The 18,544-nt window shown below is 37.1% G+C and overlaps 2 protein-coding genes and 1 long non-coding RNA gene across 3 annotated transcripts; 1 reads left to right on the top strand and 2 right to left on the bottom strand.

Moving 5' to 3' along the window:
• The first annotated feature begins 347 nt into the window (after window positions 1–347).
• LOC106952280 (cytosolic 5'-nucleotidase 1A-like) lies at window positions 348–6,253 on the top strand. Its single transcript, XM_015040295.1, has 6 exons — window positions 348–935; window positions 2,331–2,498; window positions 2,595–2,724; window positions 5,168–5,290; window positions 5,382–5,566; window positions 5,860–6,253. Exons 1-6 carry the CDS (start codon window positions 813–815, stop codon window positions 6,229–6,231), a joined length of 1,101 nt encoding a protein of 366 aa, XP_014895781.1. The 5' UTR covers window positions 348–812; the 3' UTR covers window positions 6,232–6,253.
• A 2,790-nt stretch (window positions 6,254–9,043) lies between these two features.
• On the bottom strand, window positions 9,044–12,062 carry LOC106952282 (uncharacterized). The gene is made up of 2 exons (XR_001425950.1): window positions 9,484–12,062; window positions 9,044–9,341 (listed from the first exon to the last, which is right to left on the bottom strand). It is a non-coding gene; the product is annotated as an uncharacterized LOC106952282 (long non-coding RNA).
• Window positions 12,063–17,829: 5,767 nt separating this feature from the next.
• On the bottom strand, window positions 17,830–18,525 carry LOC106952281 (interferon alpha-inducible protein 27-like protein 2A). The gene is made up of 3 exons (XM_015040297.1): window positions 18,430–18,525; window positions 18,164–18,325; window positions 17,830–18,038 (listed from the first exon to the last, which is right to left on the bottom strand). The coding sequence occupies exons 1-3, from the start codon at window positions 18,494–18,496 to the stop codon at window positions 17,953–17,955; spliced, it is 315 nt and encodes a 104-aa protein (XP_014895783.1). The 5' UTR covers window positions 18,497–18,525; the 3' UTR covers window positions 17,830–17,952.
• Window positions 18,526–18,544: the final 19 nt, after the last annotated feature.

The raw sequence follows: 18,544 nt of genomic DNA, 5'->3' as shown, positions 1-18,544 counted from the left end.
GGGGTTGGAGGATGATGTATTTCAAATGGAGTCCATGCAGCCAATCAGATGTATAGAACGTATGGGAGTGTCCCATTTGCTTCGACTCCACGCTTGTTGCCTGGAAACTGGGACTGCTGCTTTGTAACTCAGTCCCTGCGACAACCTGGTGAGGTTTCAGGAGGCTCTAAACGAGAGAGCCAAGATGGACTGCAGTTCCCACAATGCTATGCAGGATTATGAAATAGTTTATCTTAGAGTATACAATGCACCTTTTGCTGTAATACTTAACACCTTCTGACGAACAAATTGTGAGTCAGATGTTACATGAGGGGAGGTGAAAGTATCAGGACACTCAGACGGTTAATGTCCCATAGTGCGCAGCAACCGGTTGTCATCCAGATTAAATCACATGCTCTGCTATGACTCAGGGGAGTCTGACACTGAAAGAGTTAACGGTGGGAGGATACAGAATGGCTTGAAGTCAGGACAGAGTGTGCAAAACAGGAGAGGATAGTGCAGCACAGAAGACCCCATCCAGGATTTTCCTCCAAACGATGGTGGACATATCAAACCAAGGTCACAGCTTGAATCTTGTCTGCATCCTCTGTCTTTTCTGCAGCATGTCATATTTTTATATCCAAGTGCCTCAGGAGCTCCAAAAATATTGAGCTCACGTGCTGATGGCTGCAAGACTGCATTCAATTTGGGGAGAGTGAATTTTGTTTGAAGCTTTTGCTATATAAGAGTATTTTAAAGTATATTTAAATAAGAGGGGATCACACTGGGACTCGGTGTGATCCTGAGTGTGAGCTGTGAACTGAAGCAGCACAATGAGTCGAAGCAGCATTCAGACTCTGACAATCAGTGGACAAGATGTGGTCAAGAACGGCAGCCAGAACTCATCGGAAGATGCTAAGGAACTTTTGAAGCCATCCACACCCTCAAAAAAGACGGTGAGTATCTCTCATCAATACGGGTTTGGCTACAGCATAAAGAGGTTTGCTGAGGGTAGTTGTTATATGAGGTCAAAATGAAGTCAGACATAGTTCATTGAACTTCGTCGAATAATTTCAGAGTGGCCGTCATTTATTGTAGCTTAGACAAGAGCAACAAAGAGAATATTTTAATTCTATCTAAAAAAAATTTCACTGAAAAGTTTGAAATTGGTGTCAGTAGCCAATTAATTATTTAAAGGTTCCAGCTCATTGTAAATAAAATTGCATAGTGATGATGCTATGTGAAACAGGATCGGATGCTCCGTTGTACCAGCTTACAAACGAGCAAGCTGCAGAGGTCGTGTTTCAGATCAGGAGGGTAGATAACGACAAGCGGTGACCTGACTGTGACCGGCTAAAGCAGCTCACATTCGGGCACAGACCAGCTTCTGCACCTCAAAGTAAATATTCACATTTAATTGAGATCATTTCCAGGATTACAACTTATAACTGAAAATTCCACTTCTCAATTAGGTATAGCATAGAAATATCAGCTCAGTTTGTGAAGTGCACAGCATGTGCACCCAATAGTTGCCTGACGGTTACTTTACATGAATTATTACACCAGTGCAGCCCAGAACGAAGGCAATCAGAAACTTCTGGGTAAAGCAACATAAGGGAAATTTTGATTTGTTTGGTCATGTGAGCAGGTGTTATGTTATACTGGAAAAATAACACACGTCCATAAAGTTTGTCAGAGGAATGGAAGCAAGAAATTTTCTAGAATCTTCTGGAAAATAAAAAAACAAACAAACAAAAAACATTTTATTACGCAGCTTTTTATTTTTATCACAGTTTTTCCTTCCACTCAACCGTCCAATGACATACTTGGATAGAGCGTGCTTAGCACTAACCTTTATTGTCTTAATCTCATTCCTGTGAAAAGTGTCAGTGACTATCTGCTCGATGACTGTCCAAACCAATATTATTTGTCATAATTGTGTGAAAATGTTATGGTGAATTCCAATAAATGAGCAACGTATGCCCCATAAAAAATTAAAACACAACCCTAAAAAAATGGATGTTTATTACATTTGTTGTCTCATCCAGCAAACATATTAAAGCTGCAGTTGAGATAATATTTTAAAATTCTCATAAAAATGTGTTCAAATGTAATCAAATGAATGCTACAGTGGGCAGCAGACACTCAAAGAGTTAACGGGTTCAAAACTCTGGTATGTGAAGCAGCATTATCAGCATTGGGAGGCATTTCATGTCACACTCACTTTCAGTCACAGCAGTTATCTCGCTTTACTATTGTTCTGTTTGTTCTCCTCAGCGTAGATTTGGATAATTAAGTAGAAGTATCAGGTCCAGTTTAAAATGACGTGTGTTAAACCTGCGACCCTCCAGCCCAAGCCAGAGAACTCTATCACCATCGCGGTGTCGTCCAGAGTCCTGTTCAACATGGATAAGGAGCAGCAGATCTTCGAGCAGCAGGGCATGGAGGAGTACATCAAGTATCAGGTGGCGCATGAAACCGAGCCTTTCAGCCCCGGACCTGCCTTCTCCTTTGTCAAGGTCAGAGGGCCGTCGAATGAAAGCTGATTTTCAAAGCCAGTGTTTGGTGTGTCGTTGTTTTGATTCCCTTTACATCTGATTTGGTTTTATTGCCAGGCCCTGGAGGCAGTCAACACTCAGCTGAGGGACCTTTATCCTGAGAGTGAGGAGCTCTTTGACGTTGTTCTCATCACCAACAACCACGCTTATGTCGGCCTGAGACTCATCAATACCATCAATCATCACCGTAAGTCGTTGATACACAGATCATTCCTAGCATGTGAAACTTTTCCCTCTTTTGACTTAACCTACAGGGCAACTTGATGCTTTTATTCTCCTTTACAACCCTCCAAAACTCCCTTCAACAACCACACAGAGACAGGATACATATTAATTAAAAGATGAGTGAAAGCTAAAAGTACAGTGTCTAAACCTCAATCAAGTATTAAGTGAAAAAAAATAAAAAAATAAAAAATATTTTCTGGTCTTATATAATAATTTCTAATCCTCCGAGAAACAGAGTTTTGTGTTTTATTAGACACAATCATCAAAAGCAACAGCTTGCAAAATAAATAGCACTCTGTGAAAAAAAATTCCTTATATGAGCTTGACTTTTAAACCATATAAGTGAAACAAATATGTTTTTGATAATATTCTAATTTGTCTAGAAAGAAATGCAAAAAAAATGGATTTGGTTATATTTTTAAATATTTTATGCCATCATCCTGACCAGTGCTGCTTTTCATTAAGTTGTTTGTTTTACACTGAGCATGAACACAAGTTTTATTTTTTTTTTATCTACTTCTTTTTGCTAGTGTGAGGTCAGAAAGAAGTCTCAAAATAAATGGCTCTTTAGATTAAATTAAATAATTTTAATTATTATTATTATTATTACTGTTATTTTAAACCTGCTTAATTTTAATCTGTTTGATTAAATTATATTTGAAAGAAAAAATAATTTAGATATAAATTGGTGCATTTAAAAACAAGCAGGTGTGCAGAACGAACAGAAAGTAGGTTGAGATTTCTAAAATAGAGCAAAAACTGATTATCATGTATTGTCCTTTATACATTCCTGTCTCTTGCCATCACTTCAGCCATTATCCTGTCTACTGTGGAGTCAATTAAATATTCATGACGCCTCACTTTATCCTGCTAAGTGTGTTTGTTCAAGTAAGCAGGATCATCCATTTTGCTGCTAAACCTGCTGACCAAAACAATTGAAAGCAACAGCAGAAATTTTAACAGAATCACATCCTTAAAAAGCAAAACAGTCATGTTTTCACAAGCATTCAGAGATTATTTTTTACCTCATTCATAAAGTTATGTACAAATCTGCAAAAAAAAAAAAAAAAACCTCCATAGAGATTTTACATCTCTTTATGTAGCTCTCTTAAAATGTACTCACAGTAACCTCACTGACTGCTTTTACGTTCGTGCATCACTGAAATTAGAGTCAAAAATGAAACAGGACAGCAAACAAAAACCTGCAGATGTGTTGGGAGAGCTTGGTGATGAATTGGGTTTTATTCAGGACACTAAGCAGGTGATAAGTGATTTACGAAAGGCTTGGAAACAGATCTGTGACTGAGATTAAACTGCCACAGTTTGACCCGGGTTAGCCCTTCCACTTAGAGATTATTTTCACATTAATCTGAGGGAATGAAAATATTACATTTAGATGGTATGCTTATTTTATTCTTCAGGACTGGCTGTAGCTCTGAGTTAGAATAGTCTCTGGATCCATCTTCCGCTGTATAAAAGCAGAGTGCCTCAGCAGCTGGGTCTTTCTATTCCCTCATAAATTCTCTTTAGATCAGTAATGAAATATTATAAATCAAGTCCAGATGGTGCTGCTGACTAAAGATGACCACAAAAACAGAAATAAACTGACTGTGATTTAAAAATGCACTGTGGAACAGCTATTTTTGAACTATTAAATGACTTTTTAAAGCCTCGATTGTTCACAATCTCCCAGTTCCTGTGTTGACGTGCGTGTGAAATTGTCATGGTGTTTCCTGCTGGCTGAACTGGGACTGACTGTCGTAACAGTGGGATCTTTCTCATGGTTCACACACCACAATGCAACACAAAGAAATAAATGCTACAAGCTTCGAGAGTGATTTTCTGTCGTGTCTGTGCTAATTTTGATTATAAAGGCAGCATTATGTTGGAGTCTTAGTTATGGAGCCCAACTCAGTTGCTTCAGATGAACAGCAGTGGTATAACTGGACAACTTGAATCTGCATGTTTAAGTTTGCACTGGAATCATACTACTGAGCATAACTGACCAAAATTGCATTTTTGCATAGTTTTTTAATATTAATATCCACTGAAGGTAAAGCTGATAAGGCAACATTTATGCATGTATGTGAGTAGTATACTTCCTGTGCAGTTCTTCTGGTGCCATTCCTGCTGTGCTAAAGTTTTTGTGATGGGAAATTCTGCTGTTTTTGGAAAAGAGCAATGAGAATATTTGTGGCTGAAGGATTGGTAGTAGCAGCAACTCTCTCACCCTGACATCAGAATGTCTGCAACCGAGATTTGATTCCTTTGCACCATTTTTATTGGTGCAAAAAAAAAAAAAAAGGTGATTAAACTGCTAGATTAGACTGTGTCAAACTGTGGCAGTTTGACCCATGTGTACAAATGCAGATTTGTGCACATTTATTACGTTTCTTCTCTTCCAGAGTTGTTCATTGAGCGATTCTGTATGACTGGAGGAAACAGTCCCATCGGTTACTTAACGGCCTACAACACTAACCTCTACTTGTCTTCTGACCCAGTCAAAGTTCGCGAGGCTCTGGAACAAGGTATCATGATCACAGAGGGACCTGCACTCTAAGTCTCCAAATACGACATTTGACTTGTTTATGTTTGACGAGTTATATGTGTGTGAACCAGGTATAGCAGCGGCCACCATGTTTACCCAGGAGAAGATGACGGAAGTGTCAGAGACTCAGCTCCGCGTTGCTTTTGATGGTGATGCCGTGCTCTTCTCAGATGAATCGGAGCAGATTTATAAGGCTCACGGACTGGACAAGTTCTTTGAACATGAGAAGGCTCACGAGAACAAGCCTCTGGACCATGTAAAGTACACAAAATGGGGCACTTATCATTGTCATAAACCTGTTTTTGTATAGTTACATAAATGATAAGGCAACACTGATGCTTGTTTACATTATTCCTAAATTGGTGCATAGTATTATGGAAACAGTACAAATATTTGAGTATCTGCAGAGAGCTTTTATACTCTGAAGAGAGTCTATTAAGTGCATCTCTCTTTCTTTGAAGCTTTTAAAGTCAAATGCAAATGTTTTGGCCAAATGCAGAATTTCAGGGTGAGTAATGTACCATCTACTTTGATCTTCTCTTCCCTCAGGGACCGTTGAAAGGCTTCCTGGAGGTTTTAGGAAAGCTCCAGAAGAAGTTTTATGCCAAAGGCCAGCGCATGGACTGCCCCGTTAGGACCTACCTGGTGACGGCTCGCAGTGCAGCCAGTTCCGGGGCCAGAGCCCTAAAAACTCTGCGGTCGTGGGGTCTAGAGATCGACGAGGCCCTGTTTCTCGCAGGGGCACCCAAGGGTCCCATCTTAGAGAAGATAAGGCCGCACATCTTCTTTGACGACCAGATGTTTCACGTGGAAGGAGCAGCTGAAATGGGAACAGTGGCATGCCATGTGCCCTATGGGATCGCTCAAAGGGTCCCAGAGAGAAAAGGACTAAAAGACAAAGAGGTTTCTTCAATTAAGTAGCAGAAATTCAGCATTTCAGAAGCTCAGGAGTCCATGAGGAACTAATTTTCTGCTGCATGATAAGTGTAATAACTGTTTAAAAGGAAAAAAAAAATTCATTTTAATATCTAACTGATGCACTTTCTGATATGTATCATTACGTCAACCAAAAAATACTTATAGTAATAACCTTACCAGCACCTTGAGTAGATATGTAGTTGATAAATGTTTATTATTAAATGTATTAGATGTATGTCCTAAAGCAACATTAAGCCATTTGACAAAGAAATGTTTGCATATTAATATTAATTCAACAACATTCATTTGTAATCATTTTGCCAATTTGTGGTAAAGAAATTAAACTGATTTTAATACACTTTTTGAAAAGAATTAAAAATTTGCTAATTTTGCTAAAATGAGGAAATAAGCTATAGGATTCCTCATTATTTCATTACTGAGTAAAAGCTGACCTGGAAATAATCATTTCCAGGTTAACAAATACATTTCAAGTATTTATTAACAGCCTCAGTGACCACAATAAATATTTTATAAGGTTATTTTAAATTGGAAATGTGCCTGATATACAAAAAGTATGTATTTTTCTGGCTTTTTATACTTTTCCCCCCCATCAAGAGATAAAAAAAATGTAATAAAAAAATAAATATAGATGTAGTAAAACTGAAAGATCTATCAATTCCAGTATTTATCGAGAAATAGGAAAAAGGAAATCATGACTATTTTTGTAAGTTCCAGTTTTATGCAAATTAGGAGATTTGTGCAATTCTACTTCATAAAGTGTGCCTTTTATCCCAGTTCTTTCCTTTATGTAACACTGCTTTGCTTTGTGCTTTGTTTGTTTTTGTGCATTATACTTGTTGCAAAAATGATTAATGTTCATGTTTGTTTCAAAACATGAAATTGTGTGCAAATGATTTTGAATTTGTTTGCCCTTGATAAATAGATTATGCAGGCCACAGGAGCTTCAGCGTTTGTTAAAATCAGCGCTACATTCTTCATGTTTGCTGCTTGTTTCTGAATGTTAACCATGTCCAATGCTAAAGCCTGCCTTACGTGATGTTTAAATGTTATGGCACTTATTGTTCTGGCAATGAATCAACACAGGCTTGTGGTGAAGGTAATGTTTGCTGTTAAATGTGGACTTTGTGTCAGTTTCTGTAAAGGAGTGTGCAGTATCTTCTCTTTAAAAACCAAATAAGTTTATTAAACAAATCATTGTAGCCAGTTCTCTCATCAGAAAGCTGATTTTATTTATTTGCTTATTTATTATTTGCTGTGGAAATTAGCTTCACTTCATCTTTATAAGGAAATTATTTAAATAAAGATCAAGAGAGAAACTCCTTGAAAGAGTTTTCACAAATATACCAAAGGGATTTTGTCTAAATATTTGCACTTCTTTTCTATTGTCAGCAGGGGGAGACAGAGCTCTGTTTTCCAAAGATCATTAATTACGTCAGGCTTCTCTGTAAAACATCTGCAAAAGCCTGAAATGGACATTCAGTGGCCTCAGTGACCACTGAGGCCAGTTTTCATCCTACTTAATGAGTCTTGAAATCATCAGAGCTGGATATCCACCAGTACTTCACGTTGTTCCCTTGCTTCAACGTCCTATGATGGTGGGTCAGAAAATGCTGCTTTTTAAGTTTATCTGGCATAGACAAGACTTAGACCACCGTGGCTCAGTAGAAAGAATGATTTTGTGATCTGTAAGTTGTGATTTCATCTTCCTCCTCTCACATGTACTCCTGAGCAAGGCACTTAACCCCAAGTTGCCTGCAGTTTTTCCTATTGATGTGTGTTTGTATGTTTTGAAAAGAGCTATGGGAGCACTTTATTGAAAAGTGGAGCTAGAAAGGTTCTTCCCTGTTGTTGAATCAGAAACAATGAGCATAAATGAATCAAAATCTGGTTTAGATGTGTTCTGTTTTCTTTTTATATATGTAACAACTGGGTGATCATTTTGGGATGTCAAATCACTCTAGGATAGTTTTCCCCATGTGGATAATGTCTTTCTAACTCTGACCAAACTCTGTTCTTCAATTTCTTTAAGTTTTTTTTCATTTGTTCTTTAACATCCTTCCTGTTGTCAGACAGGTTCTTTTTAGGTCATGTCTTGAATATGCAAGTCGGATGCTTATCATCCAAAATTGAGCTCAGCTTTAAAGAAAATGAGGTTAATGATAGTTAGATCATGACGTGATTTAACAATTGGTGTAGTTATGTTCCCAAATAGGGCAAAATGAATAGCTATGTCCTCAGATGACTGAAACTATCATTTGAACTACATTTTGAATTTCAGTATGTTTGCTTAATATTAAAATCTGCTTGATAATACAAAACCTCTAACTGTTCCCATGTTGCAGCACTGCAGGAAACCACAATTGTGTTGAGTATCAACATGGGAAGTCAAAGCTAAATTTAAACACAATTACCTGCTGACTGTAAGATATACTAGACTCCCTGCTGCCATTCCTCCTCCATTAGCAACAGCATGACATCATCCCTGCAGCCTGAGGTGTTATGATATGCCATAGTATTTGCACCAGAAATATTATTTTTCTGTAATTATTAGAAAAGTAAGTTAAATAAACAACAAAAAAACTCACTTGTTTCCAAAGCCATCAGCCATCATTTGTCATGTTGACTAAGAGAAAGTAAAAGCTGTTTTAAATCTTTACCTCCCAGTCAAATTATCTTCACTGTTATAGCAAGTCAAGGTGCTGAGAGTAAGATATGGTAGAGATGAGGTTAACTTGTTTCTGTTATAAAAAAAAAGTTTTTCAAACTGATACACTTAAAAGACTGCAACCACAAAAACTTTCAATAAGACTTTTATTGCTCTTTCATTTTGTAACAGACTGTTTACATTTTGTGAAGTAGAGAAATACTTTGTCTTGTTTCAAATTCCACTCAAGCAACTTTTTTTTAATATATAGGTCATAATGCAAAACAATGCTTCAGGAGTATTAGCACATACCTACACTCCCCTACACATAAACAATATATTTTGTATTTTGTAGGCGATTTTCAGCCGAAGAAGCTGGCCACCCACCCTGCTGCGGCTCCTGCACCGGCTACAGCTGCACTGGCGGCACCTGACAAACCAGCAGCACCTGCAACATTTGACATTGATGTTTGACAAGTAAAAACAGTATCTCAAGCAGCCTCAAACATTTATGGTATATTGTTATAAAGAGATTATTGCAAGTTTTGCAGCAAAGGAAGATGAAGAAACATTCCAGCATTGTTTCTAACCTGCTGATTGCAGAACAGCCACCACGCACAAATATGCATACAAAAATGATGCATATAAGAGACATTAGTTTATAAAAATTGAGGCGAACCTACATTTACCATTTTAAAAACAAAAAGCAGCAGGAGGATGTAACTTCATAACCTCATTTTCTAAGCAGAATCTCAGAGGGGAAAAAAGAGAAATTACGTTGTGTAACGCAAGAACAGATTATAACAGCCAAGTGGAAAAATTCACTCTAACGTGGATTATAATTATGAAACAGCAAAGATAGATAATAATATATTCGGGATTCGGGAAATACGTGATTTGCACCATTTGTTCTGAGGTTTTTTTTTATGTGGGTCGGTCCCACTTAAACGGCTGTAAAGCGAAGGTTTTGGACCTTAATCTGACTACGCTCTCGGCTGTTTTTAAATGACCGTGCTCGGTATCGCTCCGACTGCATGTTAAATGTATTTTATATAATTGTCACATAAACAAAAACTAAGGAGTTGCCTAAAAATAATTTCATACTCCGTATAACACAAATGCATCAACACACGTATTGACTTAACTTGTGCCGAATCGCTGCCTCTGTTCTCAGCCTGTTCCCGTTGCAGTGGATTTCCTCCGGCATTATTTTCCTCCAACAAATTATTCCACTAAACGAAACAAGTACAACTCCCTTTACATCCTCCATCTTCCCCTTTCTGACGCTGGATCTTCAATATCCTCAAGCTTTGAAATAGCAGGCAGCTACAAACCGCGTGTTAGCTTTAGTGGCTAAGTTTTGGCTACAGTCCACTGTCACCTTGATCAGCTAGAAAATGAAAAAAAACTAAGCACTGGATGGTGCCGGCTGGACACAACGGCACACCACAAAACTCGATTGTTGTACCAGTAGCTCACAGATATTTTAAGTTTTGCGTCTTTTTCATGGTACAGATCTTGCAGCTTCGGCCAAGAACAATAGGAGCAAGCAGGACCCGGAACCAACCTATGTGGAATAAATTCAAACGGAAATACGTCACCACCTCTCGTGGCATATACCCTATTGAACTGATAAGGAACGTCAAAACACGCTATTTCATATAGAGGAATATGGCAAGACTTCTCTTTTTACAGATGAAAAATGAACAGGATCTTAACAAAATGCACTTTTAAATAAATATATATTTTTAATAACAGCTTGTATTACTGGTTTTCTGCTATGCCTTTTAAACCAGGCACTGCATTTTCTTAAATTCCTGTTGCTGAAAACATATAATTTACATGGCCATACATTTCTAATGAAGCAGTTATGATACAGAAATAGTAATTACAAATGTTTTAGACACTTTAGCACCCTAGAACAAATGAATTTCTTAAAAACGTAGAACTGTACATTGCCTCGTCGAAATAAAGTTTATTATTATTGTCATTATTACTATAAAAAAGGTAGATGTGACACAGTCGTTAAACCATAATTATGCAGTCTACAGAAAAAGCATGGAAAAGATGATTGAAGTACTGTCACATTGGACACTTGAAACGGCGGTGAAAAAGGTAATTTCTTCATTACTTTGTCAAAAGCAACATATGTTTAGAAGCTAAATGAAGGTCTTACATTTTTTTAACACATGAATTAATAGAACAGAAAAGCTAAATCTGTTCTATCACGACTGGCAAATATGATAACCCATCACATTCCTCATGACTCCTAGAGGCCACTCCCACTTATTCAGGTTTTCATTCATAATATACAGATCTTTACTAGTGACAATAAAATATATATATATATTTTCCCAGTTTTTAAGGTTTATTGGCTCTAGTGGCCTCAATTTGAGAGTGGTCAGTCAGGAAAGTGGGTAATGGGTGCGGGCGAAGACATGCATCAAGGACATGCATAAGGCATCCAAACATGGGTTGTGCTTTGCCCCTGTGCCACCATCACACCCTCCAGATTTCATATCGAAATATGGCTTTTATGTCATGTCTTTATATCACTTATGCTTATGAGCTCTGTGTGCAGATTGGCTGCTGACATCTGCAGCTTCGGGTTTAAACAGGATCTCAACTCTCACAGCAACCTGTTGAGAAGAGCCTTCTCACTATTTGACTTGTAAATATTAGTACACCTGTGCTGTTCTTCAGTAGCTGACATGATAGGATGATTTTGATCTTGTACAAGAAGAGGACTTTAGAAATAAACTTCTTGGATAAATTAAGTTTTACCGCAACAAAACAGAAGTAGACCGGATCATACCAACTTTTCATACCAACTTTTCAGCTCACAATTACAAGGACCTCCCATTGTGGTTTTACTATAAGTTGGACCTTGCTGTCAGTGTTTTAGCAGAACCAGTTAGACCAGCCTCAGGTAAGGAGAAATGTAAAAGCTCTACATAATGCTCTTTGAAATTTGTAATTCTGAGTTTGTTAACTGCTATAGGTGTTTTTAGTGATTGCCAAAATATTTTTAACCCGGCTTTTGAGGTACTGTTTTGATAAAACTGCAATCTGCCTTTTTGCATTCTGAAACATTTAATATCGAGCTTCCTTTTGAAGCTCGATATTAAATCGAGTTAAGATCTTCTGCTGGAAATCACAATACCGTAGATTTCCAGCAGTCTTAATAGTCTTCAAAAAGAAAGCAACCAAGGGCTAAAGTTGTGAAAATATAAAATTCTGTTTACCAGAAACTACCACAAAAAATATATCCCTGAATGAGATTCCCTGCCATATCTCATACTCTTCAAAAAGAAAAAGGAAAAGATGAAAACCCAACATTAATTTCATGTCAAACAGAAAGTTGAATGAATCATTTAAAAAGAGGAGTAGACCTGATGTGAAAGTTCTCCCTCTTCATCCACTATGTTGCTTTCTTGTTAAAATCTGAAACACCTTTATCGTGTTGAACATGTTATCTGAATCACTGAAGGGCTAAATGTGATTTGTATTGGTTTATTAGACTAAGCAAAGAAATGACTGCTTATTTTCAGAGGTTTTAGTTTGTTCGATAGACCTGTGTTGTAAGAGTTTTCTTTAACATTTTAGAGACTACATCCCCTGATGTTACTTTAAAATTCACAATCTGCAGGTAACACAAAACGCAGATATGGACTCTGAAATCATAGAAGAAATGTGTAAGTAATGACGAATGTAAATATTGTTCATCTATATTCATGTCCTCACTTTCTACCATTGTTTTTTGTGTTTTTATCTACTTTTTGTGTTTTGCAAAAAGGTAAGGCCATCATTACGGCATTTTCAGTCGGTAAGTATTTAAACACTTGCAATCCAACCACAACCATAAAGACCCCAGGCTGGGATTCAAACAAAGGACCTGCTTTTGCTCCAATGCTACCAAGTGACTCAATTCCACCATTTGCTGAAAAATAAACTGAAATATTTTTTTCCTCTGCTGTGTTCCTGCAGGAGGTGTTGTGATTATGAGTCCTGCTCTTCTGGCTTGGCTTGGCTTCACCTCAGCTGGTGTAGCAGCAGGCTCCTTTGCTGCATATCTGATGTCACTGTTTGGATCAATCTGACCGATAGCTATGTTACAGTCAGCTGGTAAGTTAAATATTGATCTTCTCAAAACAAAAAAATTATTAAAAACATTTCTACATTGTGAGTATATGAAGCAAACTTTGAGACGAAGAAAAGGAAGAACATGCAAATAGAAATAACTTCATGTCAGGATGAACTGTATGATAAAGTTCTGCAGCTGAGAGAACTAAAATATATGTTTGTTTTTAGGTGCTGCTGGATTAGGATGGTTTGGCTTTTCATTTTCTGCTCTGGTTGGAAATACTATGGGGAAGATCATATCAACTGTTTGCAACGTAACTGTGAAAAATGAACTATGATCCCTAATACTGATGTAAGACTGATGGTCTTTTCTCCATAATGTCAAAAAAACGGTTCGTCTTTTTGTTGACATTCTTAGGGAACCACTACAAATAGATGATGCAGTAAATAAAAGATGTTTTTAAGCAACATGTTTGTATCTGCACATTTGGACACTACTTTCAGTCTTAAATAAAAAGAAATGATTTTGATGATTCTCCAGGGTTTTTCTTTAAATAAGAGATGAGATTTTGGGATCAGTGCGCCTAAACAATAGAAACATTGTAAATCTGAATAAAGTGTAAAGATGTGAGAAGAAAACTAAGGTTTGTATTTAACCTCGAAGCCGCAGTATGTAATTGTAAAATGTATTTTTACATATTTGTTCAAACACCATCTCTTATGACGCAGATAATCTTTGAAAAGATTGAGCTCCTCTATCTTCTCCCAGTGCTATTGTTCCTGGCTACAAAAATGCACCACACCCGGTCAAAAACAGCCAATCAGAGCCAGGACATGTCCCTTAGTGCTGTCAATCAAGCGTGTGCACGCACTGTTTAATGTGCTGACGGCTGAGAAACAACTTACCTTTACAGAAAAATTGTTTATCTAGTATTCATGACAGGCTCAATCTACTCAATATGGTTTAAGTTTACACTTAAAAGAGACTTACATAAAGTAAAAAAAAAAAAGGTTAATATGTAGATGAGCATGACTGAGAGGTTCAGTATCTGAGGCGATTATCTCATTAAACAATTGTTTTGTGTCTGCAGCTAAAACGATGTACAACACGCCCATAAATGGGTAAATTCCAGGAAGAGCACACCCCAGGGCACACCTGTTCTTTTTTTGAAACAAAAACATATTGGTAATTAGTGCTGCTATTTACTTTCATTTATCAAATTTTCAAAAACAAAAGAAAATATGATTACAATCTGATTATTCTGCTAGCAGCTGACCCAGCTTGTTCCTCAGCTGCTATCAGTTACGCTGCGGAAACGTACAGCAGAACAGGCAGACGTCAAAATAAATAAATAAATAAAAACTTCACACACACAGTTTGCAGGCAGAAGAACTGTAGACTGTAAAAAGCTAAATATACCAAATATGTTATCAAATGCTACTTTTTTCCACTCCGTGGTCCATGTCTGCTATTGACCCAAAGTAGAAAGACATTGTCTGAATCCTAACATTCACCATCATTATGATATATTTCAGGTTTTCTTTATGTGATGCATCCCTACATGAGCATTACAAAACCCACTGCTGACTGCAAACATAATACTCACTCTTACATATACATATTATTTTAAAGCAATAATTAAACTTACACAAGACTGACAGTCATTCTTCAGGCTAGTTTGCCAGAATTTAAAAATGCCTATGCAATTTTTACCTCAGTTCTTTTGGCTTTACAGTGTCTTGTTTAATTTATTTATTTTCTTATTATAAATGTCAAAAGTGCTTTATTTGTTATGGCATTTAAAGTAGATAAAATTTAAGAGAAAACATTCTTTAAAATAAGATTGCTCAACATGCTCATACCAAAAAACCTAGAGCAGTTTTCAATTATATATTTGGTGCCAAGACTATTCAAAAAGGGCAACAATATGTTCTGGTAAAGTCATTAATAAGAAACAGATAGGTTTTGTGCTCTAAAAAAACAACAAAAATCCAACAGACATTATCAGATGCTACTTTTTATTTGCATTATTTCCACATGGGATCATTGACTACCAGTATCGCCACAAGTTTTCTTAATGTCCTGCTGACCTTCATGTAACCTGTGTAACAACCAGCACAGGCTGTGAACACTCACTGACGCCCAATCTGTACACGTTGCCAGGTTTTAAAACTGACTGTAATTTTTACCTCAGTTCTTTTAATTTCACATCTTGTTGCTTGTAAGTTTATTAGGAGTGCCGAATACACTTCACCGCATCTTGACATCACGAACAAAGCAATTGTAGTCAATGAGTGGTGCTTATTTTACTTGTAAGCTACATTTAATTGAAATCAATGAAGCTTGCTCATCAGTTTATACAGGTGAATCCAGAAGAGTACATACACAATATAAAAAGACACATAATGAATATTTTCAAGTGTCTGAAGTGATGTCAGAATACAGTTCTCTTGTTTTAGGTCAGTTAGTAGAACCACTTTTTTTTCCTACCTGCTAAATGCCAGAATAATGGCATTTAAAACAAAAACATAATTTATCAATATTGTTGCAGATAAACAGATAACTAAATGCTTGACCCAAGTCATGCAGTTGAAAAGCAGTTCTGGAAAATAATTAGTAAATGTAGGTAACATTCTGACTTGGAGGGGAGGGAATCCATATTTAAAAAATGCTTTAAGATTAAATACTAAAAACATATTTTGATAATGAACTCACTTTAAGCTGCTTGTTTTTTATTGACCTCACAGCTGTAAGTCGCTTTAGGGTTCTTGGAGGAAACTACTTGTATTGATGCACATGTTAGGCAGGGAAGCATTGTGACGAAGAAAACCTGAAATATGGCATTCTTCTCAAATCATTGTACACAAAAACATCATGAATTCATGTCTTGTTTTTGACGTCATAATTTCTTATCTACTGGACTGACATGTTTTTTTACATTCTTTGGGTTTTCTTGATAATCGAAACATAAGCACCATGTTTACAGGTTGGATGGCTTAACGCAACTGACAACAGAGCAGAATCCTGCAGAGCCACAATAATGACAATATACAATATAGCTACATTTTAAGTTAATTTGAAATATAAACCTAAAAAAAGTGGATAAATTTTTACATTGGAGTACAAGTACAAATATTTTTTTCTGTCTAAATTTAAAAGCTAAATATACCCAACAGTCAAGATCTCTGTTCCAGTTTGGCGCTGAAAATGTTCAAGAAGACAAACGTAAAGTTATTACTGGGATTTTTTACTAAAGCAAATGTTTTATCACATGTTACTTTTTGAAGTTTTTGGTTCTGTTTCTCATCCAAAGCAGAAAACAGTTTGTGCACATTTTATTTTTATAATCAGATTGTGGCAGCATCCATCATCATAGATATCAGATCAAATATCACAAGTTTACTTAGTATCCTTGTCAGGGACCAGGCAGTACAAAGTGCAGAACACAGGTGTTGAATTCAAAAAAGATGGGTTTTTATTTACTCAAAAAATATGAACAAAGGTTAACATAGCAATTATACAGGCATGCCAATAAAAGAGGTCAACATAAATTACTAGACTCAAGACATAACTGACAAAACAACAAACTGACCTAACTGAAATGACACAGAAGGGGATTTAAACACTGGTTTAGCTAAACTATGTGGACACAATAGGGGAAAACAAAATGGCTGCCACCTGACAACTAACACAAACAATGAAATAAACCCAAAAAACACCCCCCCAGCACGACACAGGTGGTTCAGTCCAATGAGGCCATCAGCAGTACTTTAAGAACCTCAGCCCTTTGCCACGCCTTTTGTCCACCAGGGAGGGGAGCCAAACACCCAGGTAACAAAGAAAACAATATTAATACAACATAACTGAATTTCGACCTTGCATTGTTAATATGTGTGCACTCCATATAAACATTGTAAGGTGGAAGAATATAAATACTTAAACTTACAAAACAAACTAAGGTGAAAGGCAACTTATGAGGTGTGGATCTTACCCTGTGTGGCTTGCCATCACAATCCTGCAGCCTAACATGTAAGCATTATAAAACTATCACTGACAATAAACATGCCCCTCACTGTAAGACTATCTAACAATTTGAATGCAATGACTCAACCCACAGAAGACTGACAGCCATTCTTCACACTGAGAAAGCAGGTTTTAAAATTGTCTCTGTAATTTGTACCTCAGCTCTTTTTATTTCACGGTCTCTCGTTGCACTTTTATTTTTATTTTCCCGATGTGGGCAGCAAGAAAGGTGCTTTTTGTTGAATCATGAGGAGATCAAATTTAAGTTAAGACGCCCTTTAAAATATATTTGCTGAATACGTTCTACTGCCAAAAGATTCAAGCAGTTTGGCGTCACAAGCGGTAGAAAATGGGTGCAGTTTATTTAACTTTAAATATGTAAGTAAACGTAATGAATTTTACTCTTTACTAGATGTTCCTCTCAACTCAGATTGAAACATTTTAACATGAAGTTTTACAATCCCAGAATGGATCCATTGATAACAATATGTGAGCATTCATAACGACATTGGATGAATGTCCATAAAAGCTACAAAATGAGTGAAAAATGTCTGCAAATAGAAAAACTTTTCTTCAATCAGCACCTTATGTATCTGGTGCTAGTGTCACCCCCTGCATGTGCATGATCACCATGACCAGCTCTGCTTTCTTTGAGCACATTTCAGGAAACAAAACTGCTACCCAGAGCAGAACAGGGTGACAGAGACTTGGATAGAAACATAATTAGCATCTTCAGAAATCTGGTTAAATGTTGTGACAGCATTTACTTTTAGTCCATTATATTTTGTACAAGAAAGAAAGATGCAAAAAAAAAATGACAAAAACCCTCAGTAAATACTTCTCAATTGCTTTTATTTAGAATCATTCATTTAACAACATTGTTTGCCTTGAGTTCAAATTGATTTTCATTTGGAAAGTTTTTTTTTTTATTTTCATATGAATGATGTGCGTCTTAAAAAATGAGGGCCGCAAGTCCTGTAAGCACCCCTCCCGCACCGGCCACGGCAGATGTGGCCGCTGTCCCCATTCCTGCCATCCCTGCAGGGAAACACCACATAAGCATTAGCAAACACACCTAACTCTGATTAGTCACATTTAATTCTTTTTTTTTTCCTTTTTTTGTGAGACAACTTGCACGGCATAACCTAATTTTAGGCTTTTACCGACTGACTGCAGGACAGCCACCGCGCTCCCTGCTGCCACGCCGCCCCCATTAGCCACCGCTGCCGCAGACATCATCGATGCCGCATACGACCCCGCCGCTATCCCCACGCTGGTGAACCCGATGGCTCCCAGCACCACCGGGGCTGCTACGATCGCCCCACCTTATGAGGGCAAGAGGAAAAATGCTTTCGTCACTTTATTTTAAATACACCGTAAAAACATTATTATAGCGATGAACTGAACACAAGATTTTCAGAAGACTCACCAGCACCGAGAGCCGAAGCTGCTGCGATTGTTACTAAAAATGGAGGAAATGCAGAAAACACTTTCATCAATCCAAAGCAAAGCAAGTATTTAAAAAAAAACAACAACAACAACAA

The sequence above is a fragment of the Poecilia latipinna genome, unplaced genomic scaffold (assembly GCF_001443285.1).
Source record: "Poecilia latipinna isolate Pla-1442-1.1 unplaced genomic scaffold, P_latipinna-1.0 Scaffold504, whole genome shotgun sequence".
Taxonomy (NCBI): domain Eukaryota; kingdom Metazoa; phylum Chordata; class Actinopteri; order Cyprinodontiformes; family Poeciliidae; genus Poecilia; species Poecilia latipinna.
Note: the sequence above shows the minus strand (reverse complement) of the source record. Positions and strands in the feature narration are given on the sequence as shown.

What these genes read in the sequence shown, in the direction of transcription:
- LOC106952280 (XM_015040295.1), top strand. Translation starts at nt 813, where the DNA reads ATGAGTCGAAGCAGCATTCAGACTCTGACAATCAGTGGACAAGATGTG. An exon ending in CCACACCCTCAAAAAAGACG is followed by an intron (nt 936 to 2,330) that starts GTGAGTATCTCT and finishes GCGACCCTCCAG; the next exon opens with CCCAAGCCAGAGAACTCTAT. An exon ending in TCGCGAGGCTCTGGAACAAG is followed by an intron (nt 5,291 to 5,381) that starts GTATCATGATCA and finishes TGTGTGAACCAG; the next exon opens with GTATAGCAGCGGCCACCATG.
- LOC106952281 (XM_015040297.1), bottom strand. Translation starts at nt 18,496, where the DNA reads ATGAAAGTGTTTTCTGCATTTCCTCCATTTTTAGTAACAATCGCAGCA. An exon ending in AGCTTCGGCTCTCGGTGCTG is followed by an intron (nt 18,326 to 18,429) that starts GTGAGTCTTCTG and finishes TGCCCTCATAAG; the next exon opens with GTGGGGCGATCGTAGCAGCC. An exon ending in GGCTGTCCTGCAGTCAGTCG is followed by an intron (nt 18,039 to 18,163) that starts GTAAAAGCCTAA and finishes GTTTCCCTGCAG; the next exon opens with GGATGGCAGGAATGGGGACA.